The sequence below is a fragment of the Diplotaxodon limnothrissa genome, linkage group LG16 (assembly GCF_057381915.1).
Source record: "Diplotaxodon limnothrissa isolate DT_005_m linkage group LG16, D_limnothrissa_male_GT1.1, whole genome shotgun sequence".
Classification (NCBI taxonomy): Eukaryota; Metazoa; Chordata; class Actinopteri; order Cichliformes; family Cichlidae; genus Diplotaxodon; species Diplotaxodon limnothrissa.
The window spans coordinates 8,543,495-8,555,772 of record NC_140611.1 but is presented as its reverse complement, the minus strand read 5'-3'; the positions used below and the strand labels follow the sequence as shown (position 1 = coordinate 8,555,772).

Sequence of the window (12,278 nt, the reverse complement as noted above, 5' to 3'; positions counted from 1 at the left end):
AGTAGGAACGATCCTAAAAGCTGAATATTTTCCTTCGCTTGGAGGTTCAAATGATTACAAGGGGATTTTTCTGTCTCTTTAAACAGGTGCCATATTTTTGTGCAACAAGCACAACAGGAGTAGTGCAGCTGAGTGCAGTTGGCACAAGAGCTTTATTCTTCATTCTCATAATAAACAGAACCAGCAGGGAGAAAAATCGTCTTTTTCTTGGGGTCTTTTTCTCCCAGTTTTGGTTTATGATCGATGCATTGCGTCAGCGTTTGAAGCCCGTGCCTGTGATGTGGAGCGGAGCAGATGTGTGTGTTTTATAAGCAGAGAACACTCTCTTGCGTGATTAATAATCACGCCATTTGTTGCTATTGTGGCCAAGAGGCTGCGACTGGCAAATCAGCTCTCGTAGATAGAATGTCAAGCTCCATTCAAAATGGCATGCTTCTTAGATGATATTTATCAGTCATTTCCAAGAGTTAATCAGTATATAGCTGTGAAATACAGAACATGTGGTGAGTAAAAGCATCATTATTCTGTTGATTACCTACTTTAAACAGTCTAATTTGTTTTGCTTATGCGCAACTCCTGTTTCCTCTGAGTTTGAGGCGTATGACCAAGCGGGAACCACCAAATTAAGCCAAAACGCTGTGAAAGAGCTAAAAGTTACAGTTGTTCAAATGGCCACTTGAGGCTGTAAAACAGGCCGATCCAGATAGATTTCCATTTTATAGAATAACTATGTTTACAGCTTGGCACAAAACAGGCGCTTGGTCTGTAGCCAGCTTCCCTGCTTCATAACAACAGCAAGGTGGGTGTGCGGGTCGGTTGGGGTGGAAAGGGGGAAGTTGTATTAAGGCTTAAAATTATGCATCTTTTTGTCCATATAACTACAACCATCTGCTAATTCAGGTCACTAAACTGGACCTCTCATTTGCATTTGTGCTGTAGGTGACTTTTAAAGCCTTTTTTATGTAATCTAACAAATAGTATGGCCTGCTATGCAGTGCTTTGTACTCAAGAGTCACAGTCTTAGACATTTGTTCTATCTAAGAAGTGAGATAGATTGTTGTACTTTATAAGGATGTTACTTACTGCACTAACTACAGCAAATTTAATGAGAAAAAAATGTGAAAGATCAAAAACACCTCATGAAAAAGGACACTTGTCTGTAGGACCACCGTGGAACCACATTCAACCGTTTAAAAGGTATCAGTGTCGGTCAAATCCAGTCCAGTCTCTGGAAGCACTTCACAATCAAGCATGTTAGCGTAATATGATCATTTAACACTCTGCTTCTCCTTTAAATATTCTCACATCCTGCACTGAAAACACAAGTTGTCAACAGCCAAAATGCTCAAATTAAGACTTTAACGCGCAAACGAATAAGTGAATTAATGTAATGCAACGCGCTTGCATTTAGTGATCACTTAAAGTTTAAGTTACATTTTAACTGTACAGTGCTTTATTATATATATTTACAGGACTGTATCTACCTCAAAGCTGTGGTCTCTTTAAAACATGCACGTCTTTGCACTTTTGAGAAAAGCTGGAGTATCCACAGGAATCTCACAGAGAAGAGAAAGAGCATGCAAACTCCACACAGAAAGGGTTCAGCTGGGATTCAAACTAGGAACCTTGTCAAGTCCTTATATACAGTCTATATGTTACTAACAAAGACGCATTTTTTTCATCTGAATTAGAAAATGTCGTATGTTCTTAATCTTCCAGAATAATTGCCTGTACTGTTCACAGAGAGGGAAGAAATCCAACCCATGTAAATGAATTAAAACGTTTATTGAGGGTTTCTTTTTTTGTTTGTTTGTTTGTTTTTTAGGTGCTTGGCACTTGTATTTACATTTTTTTAAAATGTTTCACAAAAAAAGAATTACGTTGCTATTTCCCCTTTTTCACACATTTTAATAACAGATTGTCCTGTAAAATTGCTATACTGTTCAGCACTTAAATACACATCTGTAATACACGTCACAACATACTTTACTCTGTGCTGCTATTGCTTACTTTTTGTCACACAACAACTTTTTAAGCTTATGTTATTGATTGCATTCGCCATCTTATACATATATTTATATATATATTTAAAACAGAATCCACTCAAAAAATAACCAATCCAGTCTTAGAGGAGAAAAGGTTGAGTTGCGTGGTGAAGTCCTGATTTCTAATGTGCATATATGCTGGCATTTTCAGGATGAAGCCAAAGTTCCTCAGTGAACTCTTGCATCAATTACCAGATTTGTGTGTTTTCACCATCTGCCACAGCATGCACCAGTTTCTCTCCTGCATGTACGTGGAGCATGGAGAGTCATTCGGTGATCCGGTCCAGTTGTCTATTTCATTCCAGCCAAAAACTGTGGATTTTGTCAGCAACCACTGACACTTTGGCATTCCCAAGCTAATATGGCACAAGTGCCGAGTGAAGTAAAAGCCCTCTGTATCACATAGAAGGTTCTTTGGTTACAGAATGGCAGGAAGAGCAGATGACATTTGAGTCCCCAAAGAATCAAGTCATTTTGAAGAACCTGTTGCTTCTATTGCACAATGACACTCACAACTGATAATCCCCTCTGTACCAGAGTAAGTACACTGCCACTTCTTATAACACTGATCTGAATGAGGTTGTTGTTTCATTGCTGTCAAGTTGCCGTCCTTCATTAATACAAAGATAATTAAATAATATTTTTGTCTTCCACTGTAAGTATCTTTAAAAACAAAATGTTGAGAGGACATCCTTTTTCTGAAAGCTTCCTTTGTACCTCAGTATATCTATCCTTCATGTGAAAACACTGGTTCAAACTTAACACCAAACCAGGTTCGTAGATTTACTTTTCATATTGAAGACATTAAAAACGTGGCGCCCTGCAAGGTTGGGTCTGAGTTCCTACACCATGTGCATGGACATCTGAGACGAGGAGCCATACTGACGTCCGTCACAAGAGCTGCTGCTTTGCTGGCCACCGGTGGTGTTGCCGATCATGTGCATGGTGTCCATGCTTCCGTTGGACAAGTACTGGCGCTCGGCGAATGCCCCTGCAGGAGTGGAGGAGCAGAGCAAACCGCCCTGGGGTTTCTCGGGGCTGGCGGCCAGGCGAGGAGAAGTGGGGAAGTTATATCCGTACAAATTGTAAGGGTTGTGGAGGGAGAAAGCGTTGTAGGAGCCCTGCTGCACGTGGTGGTGGCTTCCACCAAACATGTGGGCAGAGGAAGGGGCGGATCCGGATGAAGAGGACGAGGCTGAGCTGGAGCTTCCCCCGGTTTGCATCACGTACTGAAGCTGAGAGGCTGGGAATGACCCGAGCTGACCGCTATAGCCATCCATTTTGCCCCCGCCGCCGCCGCCACTGCCGCTGCCAGTCAGGGAAGCGTGAGTGCTACCCTGCATGCCGGCAGCAATCAAAGAGGAAGTCCTCTGTGGCAAAAAGGATTCAGAGGGCTGACCAGACGCCACAGCACTCCCTGCAGCCTGGAGGCGTCCATATGAACTTTCAGCCAGGCCGCCATATCCCTGTAGGGCCGCCATGTTGCTGCGAGCACAGGCAGGGTACTCCGACAGGCCCAGGTTGCAAAGCTGACTTTCCCTACAGCCCACATTGAAGGTGTTAGGGGCCAAGTGAAAGGTTGGAGGGGAGCAGGAGGGAGAAAGGAGGTGTGCTGCACTAGAGGGAGATGGAGTTCCTGTGCTGGAGGTGGTAGGAGAAGTGCCTGTGCTGCCCCCTGCAAAACAGAAATACAGAGAGAATGAGTGAACTATACAAAAGCCAATGTGGGAGTACCAGAAACTGTAATGCCTCAAAAGGCTTCTCCAAATGGCCTTAAACCTGCATTAAAAAGCGATAAAGCAGGGTATCCCTTAGGGCATGACCACACTGTGACTGACATGTCTCGGTTTCTGTTGCATTCAACTTTTGCTTATGTTTCTTTGCAGGTTTTAGATCTCACCTTGGGTCAACACACCTGAATCACATGATTAGTTCGTTACCAGGCCTCTGGAGAACTTCAGGACATGTTGAGAAGGTAATTTAGCCATTTAAATCAGCTGTGTTGGTTCGAGGACACATCTAAAACCTGCAGAGACACCGGCCCTCGTGGACTGAGATTGCCCACCCCTGCACTAGACTGAAGAACTAGAGGCTTCAAACTGAAGTTCCCATGAGATTGTGTGTTGTTATGCAAACTCAGTCAGTTGATCCAAATGGGCTTTGTCAAACCCCTGTTCTCAGACCAACTGCAGCCGTACTCTGTATACACGATCACGAACTGTTTTGTAAAACACGCCGCATTAAATATTCTGTTCTGAGGAGATTCGTGTCACCCCACATATAATACATGCATATAAGTTTGGTGGCACAAGTAAGATCCTCAGGCCAAGCCTTTCAGAGAGATGTGAAAGCTGTGAGGTATTAATCACATACTTTTGTGTTAATAAGAACTTGGCTCACGTTCATGCTGCTGTCCTAAAATTCAGTTTGAAACCGGAATGAGGAGGACGCATAACTAAATAATCCAGGACTCGCTTGGCTCGGGCTCTTCTTTGCACCATATGCCTTCGATAATATCGCCGCAGCGCTCTGCTCAGCTCAAGGAGATGAAGGGGGGAGCTTATGAGGAGGGAGAGAAAAGAAAAGGGGGGCAAGGTAGATATATTTCGGAAAGAGAGAACGATAGTTAAGTGATGTCATGTTTTCCTCTGGATAGACGGGCTCGGGGGGCTTCAGTGCCGAGGGAGAATGCTTGATTGCTTTGAAGGGGAAAAGGGTGTCTGGTGCCATAAGAGCAAAGCTACACAGTTCCTTACAGTTACCACAGAGTGCACATGCACACAACACAGAGTCTTTATGAGATGATACAGGGTTCACTGACAGAGCAAGGACTTTAATTAAATCTTAATCACTGCGGAGAAGTTTAAAGATAACAAACACGTGTCAGCCCGCTCTGACAAAACATGGAGCATCACGTCATGCTGACCTCCGAGGGTAACATGGATCAGGTCAGCGTTGCTTTAGAGTTGCTTGAAAGCGGCGAGGCCCTTGATATGAGCCATGACTCGTTCCTGGTTGTCGACTCTGGAGCTGAGACAAAGGGAGGTGGCCCAAGTGACGCTGACTCTTGTCGTGGAGCCGTCCAAAAGCCACAGGGTTTGTTTAACGATTTTATTTGCAACGGCTACGCGTGATGTGAAAAGTTCAGCAGACGCAGGCAGACCTGCCAGAGGAGCAGTGTATGGCCAAGCTCAGATGAAGGACAACCACAGCTGATATATGGAGGGAAAATATGCACATGGAGAGTTCACACTGGGACACCAATGCGCCAAGGTCATGGTAAGTACCACTGCACACAACTCTAGGTAACTGTGCAGTAATGTATTACACTACACTGTAATGAGCCCTAAAAAAAAAAAGATGATGTGACGTTTCAGTTATGAAAATCCAATTTTAAACCAAATACATTTAAAATCACAAAAAAAAAAAAAACGAAAGTAAAAATGTTCCAGTCAGTGATCGTTTCATGTTTGGTTTCAGTTTACAGGTTTTATCTGAAAACACAAACTAATTCATAATTACAATACTCGTGCAAGTCGCCCGTGACAATGATGGTATCATGATACAGCGATCCTTGATGTACTGACAGTCATTCATAAACTTATTATGGTGTGTGTGTGTGTGTGTGTGTGTGTGTGTGTGTGTGTGTGTGTGTGTGTGTGTTTCTTAACATCATTTTGCATTTCATTACCCCTGCCAAGTAGGTTATGTGTTTGTTAGCGTTTGCACGCGTGTCATTCTGTCTGTAAACACAATAGTTCAAAAAGTTATGCCAAAATTTGTAGGGGTGTAAAGTGGGGTCATTTTAAGAATCCATTAAAATCTGGTTGATACCCATCAAAGTCTTCAAAGTTTACTTACTGATTTATTGGTCAAAAACTGAGAAAACGGAAACTTATAATTGTGTGGCGTGTTTTTCAACACATAGAAAAGAAGATCTAAAGGTTTAAAATACCGACTGAATATAGCATATTGTAAAAGGAAGCAATATCATACAGTTTCACAGTCAGTAGTTTATTAGTAGGTTGGGGTTTTTTTGCCTTACATTATTCTACTGTAATACTTTTTTTAATATCACAAAGTTAAGGTAAATTTGTTCCTTTAAGACAGATGAGAAGGACTGCACAAATATATTTATTTACATACCTTGCTGTTTCTGCATATTTGTAAAGTCTTCAAATGTGAGTGTCCTCACTGGAGGTCTCCAGAAAGCATATGTTTCCATGATCGCCTCAAGGCCAGTCCTGACAGAGACATGCAAAACCAATTTTAGGACACACACACAAACACAAAAAAAGAAATGAAAACAAGAGGCAAGTTTTTTTTTTTTAGTGAAGTTTACAATAAAAGCTGCTGCTAGGACAGAGAAAATAATATTATCAGTCATAGATTAATCACTGATTTTAAGCATGTATCTCTTTTTTTTAGTCTAAAGCTTGAAGCCTCGATCAGGCTCACCGTTGTATTTAAAGTTCTAGAAGCCTGATTTTAGATAATTATGAGCTTTGATTGTTACTATAGACATTTAAATGTTTGAAATGAACACTGAAACGCTTAATGAGAACAATAACCAAAGTTTGGGGAAAGTATTCATATTTCTTTCTTCACTCTTGCACCAAAATCAGCCTTTTTAATACTTAACTTTATTTTAAAACTGTACTTTTAATAGAGTTAAATAAGGAATTTACTCGTTTCTGTTAATAGAATTAATAAACTGTGACTTGACGAGTACATAGAGGGAGAATCTAAATATACTGAAAACATCAATGGAAGAAAAATGGGCAGTGATATTCTACATGTCAGTGAGACAGCTAGAAACATCGGGAGCTGGGGTGGGTTTGAGATATATAATGTAGATGGAGAGAGAGGTGGGATAAACCAGAGTCCAGCTAGGAGGAAACTGGGGCCATTAAAAAGGAGCAGAATTTTAGTGTGCATATAAATCTGAGGTGACATTTCATCCTGAATCTGTACATGGTTCTCCTTCCTGCTTGATTTACTTCCCCACATGGCGCTCGGCTCTGGCCCAGGCAAAGCAGCGTCCGCTCTGCTCCCTGTGTTATTTTAGGGCCACCAGCTCCCTGGCTGTGGCAGCTCGTTAGTGCGCCATGCTAATCAGCCCAGCCCTCATCATCACTGCACTCATTCATACAGTTGCACTGCTGCCGCGGGACCAAAACCCAACAAATGAGCTGTATCCCTCCACCGGGCCATAAAGCCTGGTCACCAGACAACTGACGACACCCCCATAACCGTAAGGCTGAGAGAGGACCGCATTAAGATTCAACAAGAAACTCAGAAAAAGGAAAACAAGATGGTGCTTAATTTGAGAATTAGCAGTGCAAGTTTGGCCTTTCTATTAATTTGGAATTTCCCCTGAATATGGAATCGGTTGGTAATGCTTCACAGCAAATGAGCTGCACGTTCATTTTACAGCTTAAAAACCCAAAGAAAGTACCTTAGGTATTTTTTATAACTGTTTATGTCACCCATATCCGATACTAATAGAAGCTGAGTAACGTTTAAAAGACGCGCGTGGCAATAATAACAAAATATGTCACACCTGCTTTTATGTGCGCAGCTGCCTGTTTCCACTGCTTTCAGTTGCAGCTGCAGCACTTTTACATTTTGCTCAACCTGGCTGCAGAGAAGGCAAATCAAGAGAGGGTTAGTATTTTATTAGGGGGCGAGCAAGGTTTGGTTTCACTGGAAATTACCTTGATTTTCCTTCCTATCTAGTGTTTACCACAAGGTGACAAGAAAGATGTGGACTAAACGACTGTCGTTACTCATTACAGATAATTGTGACTTGTTCAAGCTAAGCACAGGAAATGTTAATTGCTTTTATCTCGTCTGTCTCACCTGTTGACCTTTCTAACCCTAATCTGACACATTAGGTTCCCCACGGGATCCTGTCCCTCCACAATTCTTTAAAGAAATTTTTCCTAGTATACAACAGTATGTCCTTGACATTATTAACAGCAGTCTGTCTTCTGGTGTGGTTCCTGCAAATTTCAAACATGCAGTAGTACAGCCACTGCTTAAGAAACCTGGCCTTGATCACACAGTTTTAGCGAACTATAGGCCTATTTCCAAGCTGCCTTTAGTCTCCAAGGTTTTAGAGAAAATTGTTTTTAGTCAACTGAAAGATTTTCTAGATGAAAATGGCATCTTTGAGGTTTTTCAATCAGGTTTTAAAACCCTTCACAGAACAGAATCTGCATTACTAAGGGTTTTTAATGACATCCTTCTGGCATGTGATTCTGGTAACCATGTTGTTCTTGTCTTGCTTGACCTAACTGCTGCCTTTGACACCGTAAACCACAATATTCTAATTTCTCGATTACATGATGTAGTGGGTATTGGTGGCACTGCACTCAATTGGTTTAGGTCTTATTTGTCAGATAGAACTTTCTCTGTCAGCCTTCTCGGTTACGAATCGTCTTCTGCTCCTCTGTCATGCGACGTCCCACAGGGCTCAATTTTAGGGCCACTGCTCTTTTCTCTGTATCTACTGCCTCTGGGTTCTATCCTTAGAAGGCATGGGATCTCATTTCACTGTTATGCCGATGACTGCCAAATTTATTTGACACTAAAACGCAAGGATGCCATCTCCATAAAACCTCTCTTGACATGTCTAGATGACATTAAAGCTTGGTTGGCTCGAAACTTTTTAAATTTTAATAAAAAGAAAACAGAAGTGTTGGTGTTTGGACCCAGTGGTCCCTGTGAGTCCTCCTCTGTTGTTTTAGGATCCCTGGAAGTCTATTTTAAACCTGTTGTTACTGACCTTGGTTTTAAGTTGGACAGTGATTTTAAATTGGACAACCAAATCAGAGCAGTGGTGAAGTCCAGTTTTTATCATTTAAGGCGACTGGCAAGACTAAAATCTTTTCTTTCGAGGCAGCACCTTGAAACAGTGATCCATGCTTTTATTTCTTCCCGCCTGGACTACTGTAACTCACTTTATGTGGGGGTCAGTCAGTCATTGCTCTCACGTCTGCAGCTGGTTCAAAATGTGGCTGCACGACTCCTAACAGGAACTCGAAAAAGAGAGCATATAACCCCCGTGCTGGCCTCTCTGCACTGGCTGCCTGTGTCTTTTAGAGTTAATTTTAAAATTCTTATGTTTGTTTTTAAATGTCTACACAGTCTTGCCCCGCCTTACCTCTCTGAGCTTCTTCATCCCCACATACCCTGTCGGTCTCTCAGGTCAGCTGACCAGCTGCTCCTGGAGGTACCGAGATCCAGGAGGAAGCTCAGAGGGGACAGGGCCTTCTCTATTGTGGCTCCAAAATTATGGAATAATTTGCCCATGCATGTTAGAGAGGCCCCTTCACTGTCCACTTTTAAATCACGTCTTAAAACCCACTTTTATTCCTTGGCTTTTAACCTCAGTGAGACTTAGTTTCTTTTTTAATGCAGTAGTTATTTAATTAATGATTTCACTCTTCTTTTATTTGTTTTTTATTTATATCTCATGTCATTTTATTTTACAGTTCCAATGTACAGCACTTTGTGTCAGCTGTGGTTGTTTTAAAGTGCTTTATAAATAAAGTTGATGATGATGATGATGATTAGCCACCAAGGATGCATGTGCACATAATAAAATTACGAACGACTCCGCCTGATCTGTCCGTGCAGCTGGAATTTCTTGGCTTTGCCAACACACATCGGCATTTGCTTCAGACAACATCCACTGACTGCTCACAGGAGCCACTAACCTAACAAGCTGCACCTGATGCTGATGCCAGCATCCAATCACTGCCACATCGGAAACTGCATCCAAATCGATGATAATGTTAGTCAGAGGTGGTCGTGTTGCAGGATTTTTCCTTGATAGACAAACTTTTGACCAAGAGAAAAATCATGATTATCATGCTAATGAAATTTTTTTTAACCAGTTTTTGCTAATTGTGGTTTCGTTTATCATCATTTGATCATCAAAATGTTGAGAAATCTTGTGAAAATAATTCAGGGGATGCAGAAGCATCTGCCCTTGGCCCTATCTCTTGTATTAGCAATGTTGCAGTTAATAATAATAATAATAATCATCATCATCATCATGATGATATATGATCATTTATTGCATTTATGCCCTAATACTGGGTTGACCTTCATAATTCAAGATTTGCCAAAGTGTAATTATAATCAGACGTTTATGTTTGATTGAACTGAATATTTGCAGTTTTTTTCTTGATTAAAAATCAGACCTGACTGTGAGCTGGAAACACGCCGTATCTACAGTTACATTTCATATTGAGCTAATAACTTCATCCTGTGTGACCAAACTCCCAAATCACCATAATTATTCTGAAACAGCAGCATGAAGGTCAAAGGTCAGAGCTGCAGCTCGCTAACAATATTCATGAATGACGCAATAAAAAAAAGAAATCAGCTCCGACACAAAGCATGAAATTCAGAATGACTGAGAGAGGGTTTTTAAGGTAACAGAAGCAGTCTGAAATCTCAGTGTGTCCTGGCCAAATCTGAACCAAAACAAATCCCAGACGGGCGTGAAGGGAAGGAATCCTGAGCAGTACGTGAGGATCAATTCATTTTCTCTCTCTAAAGACAAATCTCTTGTGCTCTGTTATCTTTTCATCTGTAGCTTTTCTGCAATGAAATTCTAATGCCAGTTCATAAATCAAACGGTCTATTGTCTGAAAAACGAAAAAAGATGTCTCAAATATCTGTGCGCCAATAATGCGGACCAGATGAGGGGGCTGCTTTCATGTGTGGAGACCCCTTCTCTTTCCTCCTCTCCTCCACTATGTTATAGATACAGGATGATTCAGTGACTGGGTGCAACAAGGCGAATCAAGAGAAAAGAGGGGAGGAGACGAGAGGAGGGGGATAGAGGCAGAAGGAGAGGTAAACAGTGATGTAGAACATCTAAGAAAGCATCAGGATAAAATCCAACATAATCAATAATGTTATTAGTTAGCTTGAAAAGTAAGTAGAAGTAAGTATTCCACAGTGCAGAGTCAGACTGCTGTCTCTGGCTAACATCACACAGTAACAAGACAGTAATGACAACATGTCCCAGTGCAACCTTTTACCGTGCGACAATAAGAGTCAAACCATTTTTGTATTGTGTTTCATTTGCCTTTTGTTTGGATTTGTGTCAGGAAGAGGAGAGCAAACATATCTCACGGAATTCTGGTTGTAATTCATAGCGACTAAATGGCCGGCTTCACTGCTTTATAGGTCGTGTGGGAATGTGGGCATGATTAAAAAAGAAAGAAAACACGAGTACAGACAGTGTTAATATTCCCGTAAGCACGGATATGGTGATTTTCAGGTCAAAGCATGTCTAGACGTCTAGGTTAAACTGGCCTAAATTTAGTTACATGTAGCCGTTGTTCCAATCACATTTTATGGCTTTATTTCAGTCTGAAGCAGGTCTTAAGTGAGTGATGAAATTTTAGGGGTTTTATGGAGCTAAATGTCTAAAATAAAAACAATCAGCCCACTTTGAAGCTAAAGGTGACCGTGAGAGAGATGAAAACTTGGTACCTTTGACAAAATGTGGAAAAACTAATAATCAGCTCACAGCAGATGTCAGAGACAAGCAAATATTTACAGTTAAGATTAAAGATGTATGGATACTTGTTCATTAGCTAGTCACAGTGCAGCAAACCATATTCTAGGAACAGCAACATGCACCCACTAGTGATTGAGCCAGAAGTAACAATATTTGGACGAGGTGATGGAGAGGCAGGTTTACCGCTAAGCTCAGTTAATAAGCCGCACAGGTACCATATATCAGTTCCAAGCAACAGACTAGTAAAATACTCAAATTTACTCAAAGATTAAGTACAAACTTCTTGGACAGTCTATACATCCCAGCAAGTAATATTATTTGTTGGAAAGGCACCAACAACACAAACATAGGTGGGCCTTTACTTGAATCAGTATTGATATAACCGGGCATTAGCTACAACCCTTTGTCACAACACCTTTCAAAGCAGAAACAACTCCTAGCTTTAAGTCTTAATAAAATCAAAAAGTGGAAATAAATAAATACATAATAAATACATACATCAGTATCTGTTCAGTGTTTTGACAGCGTTTGACATTGATTTCCAGTTTCAACCTGTTTATGCACGTACAGGTTATTAGTTTAAGACCTGAAAATCAGAGGAATGAAACAATGAAAGCAAAAGAGAACAAACGTTGTTTTCTCTCGCTTGTGCATCAGTGTGTCTGTCTGTACTGCAGATCTGGGCA

The 12,278-nt window shown here is 41.2% G+C and overlaps 1 protein-coding gene across 1 annotated transcript in view; it reads right to left on the bottom strand.

Moving 5' to 3' along the window:
- Positions 1-1,810: 1,810 nt before the first annotated feature.
- The window catches only part of tbx15 (T-box transcription factor 15), a 33,861-nt gene continuing 23,393 nt past the window's right edge, over positions 1,811-12,278 (bottom strand). Inside the window, exons 7-8 of the mRNA XM_085373851.1 lie at positions 6,192-6,289; positions 1,811-3,720 (exon numbers count right to left, since the gene is read on the bottom strand). Coding sequence (XP_085229977.1) covers positions 2,888-3,720; positions 6,192-6,289 — 931 coding nt within the window. The 3' untranslated portion in view covers positions 1,811-2,887. The remainder of the gene's footprint in view (positions 3,721-6,191; positions 6,290-12,278) is intronic.